The sequence below is a fragment of the Muntiacus reevesi genome, chromosome 4, assembly GCF_963930625.1.
Source record: "Muntiacus reevesi chromosome 4, mMunRee1.1, whole genome shotgun sequence".
NCBI lineage: Eukaryota > Metazoa > Chordata > Mammalia > Artiodactyla > Cervidae > Muntiacus > Muntiacus reevesi.
In genome coordinates this window covers 1,274,106-1,286,143 of record NC_089252.1, presented here as the reverse complement: position 1 = coordinate 1,286,143, position 12,038 = coordinate 1,274,106, and the positions used below count along the sequence as shown (strand labels likewise).

Here is a 12,038-nt window from a genome sequence, read left to right as displayed (position 1 = left end):
TGGATGCCAAGCCAGGTGTCCTGAGGAGAGCGGGCAGGTGTGCCAGAGCAGGACCCCACATCTGCCACACGCTGCCTGGAAGTGCCCCCTGGGCTGACTCACTGGTTCTGGCTCAGTCACTGTCCCAGGACCGTGCGGAGCCCCCAGGGTGGGCAGCGAGGGGGTCATCTCCTTAAGTACACAGGGGTTTCTTCCCAAAGGGCGCCGTCGAGATGGCCTTGTGCTGGGGCTTCAGGGTGGGAGCGACCCCGGTGTGCAGACACGGGAATGCGTCTGGGCGAGGAGGCCCCGCTCGGCCGGGTCACCGAGGAGCCGGAGCCGGGGGCTGCGGGTGCGGGGGCGCGACCTGGGTCACATCCACCCAGTGTGGTGGGGACTCGGGGACCCCACAGGCTCACGACCTGACGCCTGTGCCCGCGGCCGCATAGACGCCCACCGCCAGCCCTGGTGGTGGGCCTGCCACGAGGCAGGCAGACCAGCCGCGGCATTTCCCCACAGCACCTCCAGAGCAGGTGGGGCGGGTGGGGGGCTGGTTAAAGCGTTCGAGGGGCACCTGAGGAAGGAGGTAAGCCCGCCCTGGTGCCAGGCTGAGGACCTGGCGTGGGAGGGAAGCCCCGAAGGCGTTGGCTTAACCTGCCAGACATCTCTGAGGCCCCAAGCCCTGCAAGCGTAACCAGAGCCATCCGGGCCGCGCGTGCGCCGGAGCGGCCACCGGGCTTGTCGGGTGACTTCAGCGCCAGTGCTGCCCAGTCGGAAGGCCGCGCCCCAGCATGCCCCCGGCCACTTCCGATTGTCCTGCTGCCTCGCTCGCTCGGCAGCATGGTCCACGGAGCCACAGCCTGGAGCCTGGACTACTCTAGGCAGGCAGCCGGCTCCCGGGGTGGCCTCGCCCACACAGGAGCCACCTCACACCGGGCTTCGCGGCGGGCAGCAGGCTGGTGCATCGCGGGTTCTGTGACCCGTGGGACTGGCGCCTCTGTCAAGGCACCTGGCCCACTCTCCCCACCACCTCGCTGGGATGTGGGGCTCAGGGCAGGAGCCCCAGTCAGAAGGCACGCAGGGCTCAGACCCAGTTGAGACGTCTCCTGAAGTGGCTTCCACGTGGGGCCCCAGGCTGGGGGAATGGTGCTTACTGCAGAAGCCCTGGACTGTGGCCGCCGCTGACCACAGGCATGCAGATTGGAGGGGAGGGGTTGCCTCTGAAAGTGGTTCTGTGCACGCACTCGGACATGGGGCCCACGGGCACATCAAACCTTGGGGACCCAGCCTGGACTCGCAACAGTCCCGGGCCCAGCGCGTGCCCACCCCTGGGGCTGGCAGTCTCTGCATCGGGCTGCGTCCAGGTGGGGAAGTAGCATACCCGCTTGGGAGGGGTGGGGCTTGCAGGCTCACCTATGGGCCGTGGGAGACCCACCAGAAGGGGGACACGGAGTCTCGGGAAACCCGCACCCACAGGGCCGCAGGAGACCTGCAAGAAGGAGGAGACGGGAGTCACGGGAAACCGGCACCCTTGGGGCTGCAGGAGACCCGCAGGAAAGGGGACACAGAGTCATGGGAAACCCACACCCATGGGACCACGGAAGACCCTCAGGAAGGGGACACAGAGTCATGGGAAACCCACACCTACGGGACCATGGGAGACACGTACCCATGGGAGACCCACAGGGCTACTGCGGGAACCAGGACCTGCGGGTGTTTCTCGACATGCGATCCAACCGGGACAGCTGGCCCTTCTCCGTGTCTGACCGGCAGCCAGTGAGGCATCCCTGAATCCTGCCCCGTGGCGTCTGGAGCCCCTCACACAGAGCTCTGGCCAACTATGCACTCGAGAGAGAAGTCTCTCGCCCAGCAAAGGACTGCGAGTGCGGCGTGGGCACCGGGCAGGCCAGGGCTGCAGGAGTCGGCCTGGCAGATGGAGAACGACCAGCACCGGGAGTGAGGATGCCTACCGTGCCCACACCTGCCATGCTGGACACGTCCTGTCTAAGGGTGCTGGGACACCACAGCTTTCCACCCGACGTGACTTTGGGGATGTGAGTGACCACCCTGGCTCTGCCTGCAGGAGAGGCTGCACGGTGGCCATCACCGGATGTGCTTCTCCCCGGCCTTCCAGCTGCAGCACTGCCTGGGGACCCGGTGCCTCCCTGCCCGCACAGGCGGGAAAAACAGAAACAGGGCTGGGGATGGGGCACAGGGAGGGCAAGACCAAAGGGAATGACTCCGCTGGGCATCCCGGGCACAAGCCGGGACCTGGCAACACTGAGTGGGGTCACGCGCTCTCGCGTCAGTGTCCCCGGGTCCCAGCCATGCGGCCACAGTGCTGCCCAGGCGCGCTGTGGATGGGCTTCGGGAAAGCCAGTCCTGGTCCTCTAGACTGCTGTGGGTTGCAGGCACCAGCCGTAACAGAGAACAGATGTGCACCCGCACCGGCTCGAGACTGTGTTACAACAAAGCTGCGTCTGAGAGAGGACCTTTATTTACTTAAGGCGGAGGCTGGGTGCGTGGAGGCCCACGGGCTGGGATGGTGAGGGGCGTTCCCTCCGCGCGGCCCACCCCGCCGCCTGGAGGCCAGCAGCACACACACGAAGACGTGATCAGGAGGGTCTGGGGACAGCTTGCTGTCCTTCCTCTGTCCGCGCACGGCAGCGCCAGGCGTCTGTTGTGAATTCAAGTGTGCTGTTGCCAGTTGTTCTCCGGGGAACGCAGCCATCAGGGTGTCCCTTGTGAGCGTGTGCGTAAGAGGCAGGAACCAAGGAGAAATGAGACACAGGAAGTGAGCGGGCGGGTGGGGTGGCCGCAGCGGAGCCCAGCCCACCACAGACCCCGGGGCACAGGGCTCAGCGCCCTCGGGACCTGGTCAGGCCCACAGCCTGGAGGGAAGGAATGGACCATCCATCACCTGTGCTGCCACTTCCCAGCCTGGCTTTCCGCACCCTGGGGGTTCCCAGAGGCACTGCGAAGGACCCCGTGACCGTAGTCATGCATTTTCCCCTGGGAATGAAGCCGTGCGCGGGAAGGAGGGCTGGCATTCTTGCTGGTGTAAAAGCATTTCCTTGTCTACCAAAGGCTTCTCTCCTGCAGCAAATGGACACTCGCCTTTTCTGTTGGATTTTTACTGACCTCTGAGCGCCATCTTACTCTCTACTCAAGTTCACCCCATGTCAGACATTTATCAGATAGGATGTCGGTAGCAGCAGAAACGCAGTAGTACATCCAAGTTAAAATTTTCACTTTGATTGCTACAAATCCACAGGCCCTTGGGTCCAGGCTTCTGCTGCAGCTCGCAGATGGGTTTTTATAGCACATTAGTGCCGCAGGAGAGTCCAAGGAAAACAGTGCTCTCGGCCTGAGAACCAGCTGCAGCTCTCCCGAGCCGATGACTCACGCCCTCGTTTTAATTGGGTGGGAGAACCAGGCAGGAGACACACAGGGACTCAGTCAGAGCACTGTTTGTTTTCGGAGGGTATCCTAGCCACAAGCCCGCCCCGGCACTCCCATCTGCAGCTCGTGTTTATTTAATTTTTTTTTTTCCTCCTCGCAGTTCCAATCATAAAAACGGAGCCCAGCGATGATTACGAGCCTGCCCTCACCTGTGGACCAATGAGCCAGGGCCTGAGCCCGCTCCCCAAGCCTTGCTACGGCCAGCCGCTCGCCCTGCCACCCGACCCGGGCGCCTGCCTCATGCCCGGCTTCCCGCCTCGTCCGCAGGGCAGCGCCAGCCCCGAGCTCCACGACCTCTCCTGCGCCCCTTACGGCTCGGCAACAGCCAGCCCTGGCCACAGCCCCCTCGGACTTCCGCGGCAAGTCGGCGGGGTCCTCGCCAGCCAGGAGGCGCTGAGACCCTCGGGCGTGCCTCCCGGGCCCCCCCAGCCGCCGCCTCCCACTCTGCTGCAGCCACAGGTGAGTCCGACGTCGAGCGGTAGCTGCTCCCCGGGGTGCCGGCCAGCGCTCTGTCCCCACAGCCCCTCCTCTCCGCTGCCGCCCGGGACCCGAGAGCCGACCCGCCTGCAGTCCTGTGGCCCAGCGCGCCCCTGCGGGACGGGCCACCAGCAGCACCAGCCACCCGAGGTTCCGAGCAGCGAGCCCACCACCGCCCGGCCCCCGCCGCCGCCCGAGGTGCGTGAGGACAGTAATCGTAGTCTGGCCCCCATTCCCGTAACGGTCAAGCGAGAGCCTCAGGAGCTGGACCCGCTCGACCTGGACGACGGTAAGTGCCCGCCGCAGCAGGCGCACGCCCAGCCCTGGGCTGAGGGGCCCCAGCCTGGAGCGTGCCCACTGCCCTGGGAGTGTGCTGGCGTGTGTCATGCCAGAAGGTCCCGGCGGTCAGCAGTGCCACCGCTGGCCAGTGGGGGATGCCATCCCCGCCCAGCGGCTGCCTGTGCTGTGCATCCTGGGGGCACGTGGTCCCTGTGACGATGTCAGCTGTGCTGACCATAGTCCCTAGAACATGGCCTCCACCAGCTGAGATGCCCCGTGAGGACAAGAGGCCTCCTTGGACTTGGCTGTGGGCCCTGCTTGTTGCTTAGCGTCTGAAGTGCCTCTGTAGTTGCATGAACCATCAGTAAGTGGTCAAATAGCTAAAAGTGAGTGGCTTTCACTCTGTTCAGCTTGTGAAACCTTGTGTTCTGTGCGTGTTTGCTGTCACGTCCAACCCTTTGCAACCCTAGACTGTAACCCTCCCAGCTCCTCTGTCCATGGGATTCTCCAGCAAGAACACTGGAGTGGGTTGCCAGATCCAGGGGCTCTTCCTGATGCAGGAATCAAACCCGTATCTCTTGTGTCTCCTGCACGGGCTGGCGGGCTCTTCACCACTGTGCTGCCTGGGAGCCCAGTGATCAGATGGGGAGGGGGGCAGCACTCCAGCGCACCCACCCAGCACAGCGCCCGCTCTGCAGGGGCGAGTTTGGGTGGATGTAGGGCATGCTTTCAGGATGCCTGCAGTCAGGTTGATGATGCAGATTTTCTGACACGAGGTCTTCCTGTGAAATGATGGCAGACGGCACCTGGTCGAGAGATTTATTCTCTTGCTTTGGGACAAAATGCCAGGGGTCCCCAGGTTTTGTCACTTAGGTGACTCAGTGCTCTTGTGGGCCCCGCATGGCACATCCGTGTGGGCATCTGGCCTCTGTCAGCCAGCAGCCTGTCTCCCTGGTGTAAGTCACTCCCCAAGCAGGGTATGACCCAGTGCCCACCTGCCGCCCAGCTCCCTGGCTGCAAGACTCGGGGAACCCGAGAACTGCAGGACAGTCCTGGGCACAGCCCCACACCCCCACCCCCTGTCGGCCACCTTGGCCTTTCTGTCTCCACCATTGAGGCTCCTGGCCTTTTCCCTGAAATCGGAGCCAGACACGTGGGCATCTTCCTTCCATGACTGCCATGTCCCCCATGCCTGTGTTCTCCCTGGAGGGAGAGTCGCTGGGTGTGTTGTCCCAGGCGTGGGTACAGGGCCCCCAGCACCCACCCTCACCCTTGGTGCCCATTCCCACCTGAGGTGTGGGTACAGCCAGACCCGGGGCACATGGGCCTTCCTGGCAGGGACACCTGGTCATAGCCCCCAGCCCAGTGACCGGGAGGGCCCCAGGCCTGGCAGGTCCCTGTCCACTTGGGTGGACCCCAGGCCTGGCACGTCCTCGTCCGCTCGGGTGGACCCCGGGCCTAGCAGGTATCCATCCGCTCGGGCAGCCTGGGGCCCTTCTGGTGCCTCTCCAGCTGCTTCCTCACGCGAGCTCACCGGCTCACGAGTGTTCTTGTTCCTAAATGCTTGCTTCATAGCAGGCGCCCCCTTTGCGGACTGTGCTTGTGGGTTCCTAGAGAGGTCATCTCTGCTTACCCTGGTCCCACCCCGGGACCCACTTGCTCACGGGAGCTGCCATGTATACATGGGTCAGCCCTTTGTCAATCCTGGAAAGACCGTCTGGTGCAGAATAAAGGCGTCATCAGTATGAGGACCTGAGTCCCCAGCCTGGATACCACAGGGGTTGGGGCGGTTCTCACTGGTCCTGTCTGACCGGGATGGTGGCGGGGGTACACAGGTGTCATGGGGTGGGTGGGGGCCTCGAGGGGTTTCTGTAACGCTTGGATGACTTAAGTGGGCACCAGTAATCTGATCCCTCAATGGCCTCGATTTTACACGTCATATATGGTCGAGGTGTCTGAAAATTAATTTGTGAAGAGGGTCGGTGTCCAGGGGTATGCACAGTGCGGCCCCGAGGCCTGACCCTAGAGCCGTGCGGTGCCGCCCTGAGCCCTGTGGGGAGAGGGAATCAGTGGGCAGGGGCCGATCCCTGATTTAGAAACAGGCCCCTGTGAAAGGTCTGGAGGGGGTTGGGGGGATGGTTGGAATTCACTCCAGGCCACGTGAGTCTCTACGTATGTCTGGGTTTGAATTTGTAGCCCAGCCCAGAAGAGTATAGACAGAGAAGATGGAAACAAGGGTGAACAACTAAATCAGAAAATTAGAAACCATTGGTTTCAAGCAGCCTTGACATTAACAAGCAGACACTCCATCTTTGTCGTTTGAGCCCAGGAAGAGGCGAGAAATGGGGGTGACTGATGGTACAGACCAGGGAACTAGGATGGGGTGGAGGGTGCAGGGGTGCCTCCTCCCTACAGGACAGGGGAGCTAGCTCTGATGGCACTGGGGGACCTGCTCTGCCCTCTCCTGGGCTTTGTCCTGCGAGCCCTGGCACCACCCCCAGGGCAGCAGGGCCCGTCGTTTGCTGCGGCTCCTATGGGGAACTCATCCTCACACAGGCTCAGGAACGGAGCAACTGCGCGTCTGACCCCACGGTGACAGTTCAGGGCACTTCTGCCAGGTCAACCCCACAGTGATAGGGTGACTCCTGCCAGGCCGTGCACCCTACACACTGGGCTCTCAGTGGCTCTGTGCTGACCAGTAGGAGTCGGGGCTATGTGGGCTCCTCGGGCTTGCTTGTGATGCTAGTGGTGCCGGGCCTGTGAGCAGTGAGAGTTCATTTCATGTGTGTTCTGGTGTTTTATTTGAGGTTTTTGTCTCCCAGAAATGTAGAGTGAAAAGGGCAATAGTTGGATAGTATGTCCAGTTCCAGGGAGCCAGGGCATTTGGAGCACAAAAGTGAATCTTTCAGAGACAGGAAAGGTGCCGTACCTTAAACAGGACGCCCATGCTCCATGCAAAGTGAAGCCCTACACACAGCGGGTCAGTGCTGGTGCCAAATCTCTGTTTGCTTCGAGGACATGCCTCAAGTGAACCCCATTTCTTTGTTTTTCAGGTGTTTCTGCTATTGTATCAATCGTATCTGGCCCATAAGTTACTTTGGTTATAATTGATTCTTTGGTTCAACAATATTCATGAAATTTAAACTTTCGATTTGGATTTCTCGATCATGGTGGTATCACTGGATATCTTTTTTAAAAAATTAGCTTTGTGGTCGCCTCTTATTTTAAATGTGGATTGACTGTGTCATAAAAGCTACAATGTTTCCTCGGTGATTTCCATGACCTGCCCCTCGCTGGGCTGAGCTACACAGCCACCCAGCAACTCCCCCTCTGGGTGTATACATGGCAGTTTACGCACGTGCACAGCAGTCTGTGTGTCCTGGACTCGCTCCCTGGGTGCGCACATGGTGTTTCACACACATGCACAGCGGTCTGTGTGTCCTGTACTCGCTTCCCGGGGGTGCACATGGTGTTTCACACACATGCAGAGCGGTCTGTGTGTCCTGGACTCGCTCCCCGGGTGCACACATGGCAGTTACACATGTGCACAGAGGTCTTTGTGTCCTGTACTCACTCCCTGGGTGTGCACATGGTGTTTCACACACGTGCACAGAGGTCTTTGTGTCCTGTACTCACTCCCTGGGTGTGCACATGGTGTTTCACACATGTGCACAGCGGTCTTTGTGTCCTGGACTCGCTCCCTGGGTGTGCACATGGTGTTTCACACACGTGCACAGCAGTCTGTGTGTCCTGGACTCGCTCCCCGGGTGTGCACATGGTGTTTCACACACGTGCACAGCGGTCTTTGTGTCCTGGACTCGCTCCCCGGGGGCGCATATGGTGTTTCACACACGTGCACAGCGGTCTTTGTGTCCTGTACTCACTCCCCGGGTGTGCATATGGTGTTTCACACACGTGCACAGTGGTCTGTGTGTCCTGGACATACTCCCCGGGTGTGCACATGGTGTTTCACACACGTGCACAGCAGTCTGTGTGTCCTGTACTCGCTCCCTGGGTGTGCACATGGTGTTTCACACACATGCACAGCGGTCTTTGTGTCCTGGACTCGCTCCCCGGGGGCGCATATGGTGTTTCACACACGTGCACAGCGGTCTTTGCGTCCTGGACTCACTCCCTGGGTGTGCACATGGTGTTTCACACAAGTGCACAGTGGTCTGTGTGTCCTGAACTCGCTCTCCAGATGTGCACATGGTGAGTCACACTCACATGCACAGTGCTCTGTGTGTCCTGTACTCGCTCCCCGGGTGTGCACATGGTGATTCACACTCACGTGCACAGTGGTCTGTGTGTCCTGGACTCACTCCCCGGGTGTGCACATGGTGTTTCACACACGTGCACAGCAGTCTGTGTGTCCTGGACTCGCTCCTTGGCTGTACACGTGGGCAGTTCACACTCGCTTACACACTGATCCCTGTGTCCTGGACTTGCTCCCTTTGACGTGGATCTGCTGGCAGCACTGTGAACATCCCTGAAGCTCCGGGGCCTGTCCCATCTTTTCATGGAGGCCCTAAGTTGCTGACGTGATGACCCGCTTTGTGAGCCAGTGACTGTCTCAGGGTATCATTTGCCGCTGCCGACCCCTCCCTTGTGTCCCCCCAGCCCACCCCGCGGCCTCAGCCACAATCGGCCCTTTCAGGTCCCTCCAGGGGTCTCGGGTTTCCAGAAGTCTCGATGTCATTAAAACAACAAGCAGGTGGAGCAGGCGGCCAGGCCGTGTCTGCCTGAGTCTGGCTTGCGCCCCCCCTCCCCCCGCACTCCCCTTCTTTCCTGAGCTGGGGCTGCTCTGGGAGCGAACGCGGGCTTTCCTCATGGAAAGTTTTACTAACCTGGCCCAGGGCCCAGCTCTGAGGCCTCCCCACTCCTAGTGATGATTGAAAGAGTCTGGATCAAACACGCTGGATTGTTAGACGGTGGGCTCTACCTGCTGGGCAGAGGGTGCAATCGGCCATGCACGGGTCCTGAGGGTCAGTCCTTAGAGTACGGCGTCTGGAGACAGCCGGGGTGGGGCCTACCATCAGTCTGATGACCCACAGGCCTCATCTCCCAAGACGGGAGTCCCGGGAGCAGAGCCCCAGCCCCGCACCTCCCAGCACCAAAAGTCTGGAAGGGCACAGGGCCCTTTCCACACTCGGCCCTGGGAGCCTCGCTGGGACGTGAGTCTGCACAGGGACCCTGAGCCAGACTTCCAGGGACGCCATGCCTCCAAGGGTCAGACTTCGGAATAAATAAATACCCTCCTCCCTGTCTAGATAGACCCGAGTGACAGCCGGTGACAGCAGGAGCCCTGGATGCTGCCACTCAACCCTGCGCGGCGATCAGGCCTTGTGCTTCCATGGTCCTGGCCGGTGTGTGTGCGTTCCTGCTGCGCCTGTGCCACTGGGACATGCCCCTCGAGAAAGGGGGGAGGCAGGGGCTGCTCTGAGTGTCCGCTGAGTAAGGGCCTCTATAAATAGGCGCTGTGCCTGGCCCCTGGGATGCAGCCCGCTGGGCTGTGACAGCGAGCGTCTCCTGGCCTCCTGCAGCTCGGGTGACCCCGCGCCTTCAGCCGCTCAGGCCACCCCTTGGATGCCAGATGCCGACGTGAGCAGGAAGCACAGGCCGCCCGACTCTCATCCAGGGTTCTTCAGCCCAGTTGCTTTCTGGGCACTTGAGGGGCATCTGGTGGTTTGCTTTCAGCTAATGTGAACCTTCTCCCTTAATCCTAGGTCTTAGCTTACTTCCTTCTCTAAGTGGAGAATTGTTTGGCATCACTAACTCGAGGGAAAGAAAGAGGAATCTGACGGGGGTGGGGGTGGCGAGGAGGCAGAGGGAAGAGCTGGGAAGGTTTCGTGGAGCCGGAGCCCCTTGGCTCCGCTTGGGCCAGAGCCTGGTGCTGGCCCGCCGCGCTGGGGCCCTGCGGCTGTGTCACGGTGCGTGCTCCCTTGTGGGCTGGCCCTGAGGGGGAGAGCGTTGGCAGGGGGGCGCGTTGGGACCGGAACATGGTCTTCCTAGTGGATGTGCCTCTGCGGAGAGGTGGGCGCCTTCCCAGGGGGCTTAGTCAGCACCGCCCGGTTCCAGGCCTGCTCTCCACGGCTTTGCTCTCCGATGCCACACGTTTCACAGCTCTTCCTCACTGAAGAGCAAGCAGGGCTGGCAGGTCCTTTCAGACACGTGAGCCCACACCTGGCACATGGCTGTGCTGAGCACCAGGGGAAAGGTGCTCAGAAGCCCCGCTGCTGATGGGCGGTCAGGCCTGGGGTCTCTGAGGAGTGGTGACCGGGGCCAGAGGGCCCTGTCTGCATCTGCTGGATGCCTATCTTTTCGAGAGCAGTGGGCATGTGGCTGCCCTGCCACAGAGGGCCAGGCAGAGGGCCAACGGTGTGTGGCACTTCTGAGTGACCTTTCTGATACAGGAGTGTCCCTTCCGTGTGGATTTCTGAGGGAGAGTGACTGCCTGGCACAGCTGTCCTTCGGGTCCAGGCGAGAACCCAGATGATTGGTGTTCGAGAAACTGTGTTCCCATCAGAGCTGTGTGTGTCCTACCTGACACACTATCACCAGCACGCAGAAAACCCAGACGACAAGAATAGTGCCAGCACGTAGGCTGGGCTCCTTCCAGAGTGACTGCACATACAGTTTCTGTTGACGAATTCAGCCTCACAGCAGCCCTGAGCGGGCAGAACCGCCAATTCAACCCCAGCTGACAGAGAGGGAGGCTGAAGCTCAGAGAGAGGTGTCACTGGAGCTGCTCGGAGCGCGGCAGGGACAGAACCGGGGTCCTCCGTGACCTGCCCGCCAACCCCGATGTAAGCACCGACTCTGGGCCCCTGAGGTCGAGCTGTGTCGTTAAGATGCAGTGACCGAAAATTCCCGTTCAAGAGTCTAGCTTTCATGTGTGGACTTGCCTCGAAAGCCAAAGAGAAGTGTGGAGTGTGGTGTGTGTTTCCTTCATCAGAGAATCTCTGTTATTAGTGGAGGCACTTTTTGATGACCCAAGGAGAAGTGAAGGAAAGGCAGGACTTCCAAAGTGATGCAGAGAGGACCTTGGTGAGATAGCAGTCCCTAAAAGTAGTAAAAACACTGACACAACTTTCAGATCAATTATTCCAGAACCTGACAACTACCCAGAGGCAGAGCAAACTGGAAAGCATTTATTCAAGGGAAACTGGACCTTGGGAAACTAGATCTGTGGTGCTGTAACTCGGGGCTATTCCCCTCCCCCCACTCCATGGAGTGGAGCCACATAGCCCAGTTCAGTCCCTGGTCAGGGAAACCATGATCCTGCAAGCCGTGTGGCATGGCCAAAAAAATAGACAAGCAACATGCAAGATGGATGTATTTGCAAAACAAGTGTCTGATAAAGGACTTACACTTAGAACATGTAAAAGCTGCATATCTTAATAACAAGACAGCCAGTCAAAAACTGGGTAAGAGATTTACATAGACATTTCTCCAAAGAAGATACATGAATGGCTAATAAATACATGAAAAGATACTCAACATCGTCAGTCCTGGGGAATGCCAGGAAGACACCTTTTCACACCCATGAGAGATGCTGTGAAAAATCAGAGATGGTAGCAACTTGTGGAGAGCATGTGGAGAAGTAAGCACTCTCGCAGGTTACCAGTGGAGATATAAGGAGTACAGTCACTTGGACTGTGCCTTCGCCAGAAGACCCGACAATCCCAAGCTCAAACATCTACCCAGAGAAATGAACACGTATGTACACATGAAGACTTGCACACAAATGTCTTTAACGGCATTGTGTGTAATATCCAAACATGTGAAACAACCTAAATGTCCATAGAACAGATTTTAAACAGTGTGCTGTATCCATACCC

General features: G+C 59.7%; 1 protein-coding gene across 4 annotated transcripts in view; it reads left to right on the top strand.

Moving 5' to 3' along the window:
* Window positions 1-12,038, top strand: part of NFATC1 (nuclear factor of activated T cells 1) — a 91,845-nt gene that overhangs the window by 60,199 nt on the left and 19,608 nt on the right. For 3 of the 4 annotated variants that reach the window (XM_065932266.1, XM_065932268.1, XM_065932267.1), the window contains one exon: window positions 3,542-4,207. In XM_065932266.1, the coding sequence (XP_065788338.1) occupies window positions 3,542-4,207 (666 nt within the window). The remainder of the gene's footprint in view (window positions 1-3,541; window positions 4,208-12,038) is intronic. The other variant, XM_065932269.1, reaches the window with a different exon arrangement.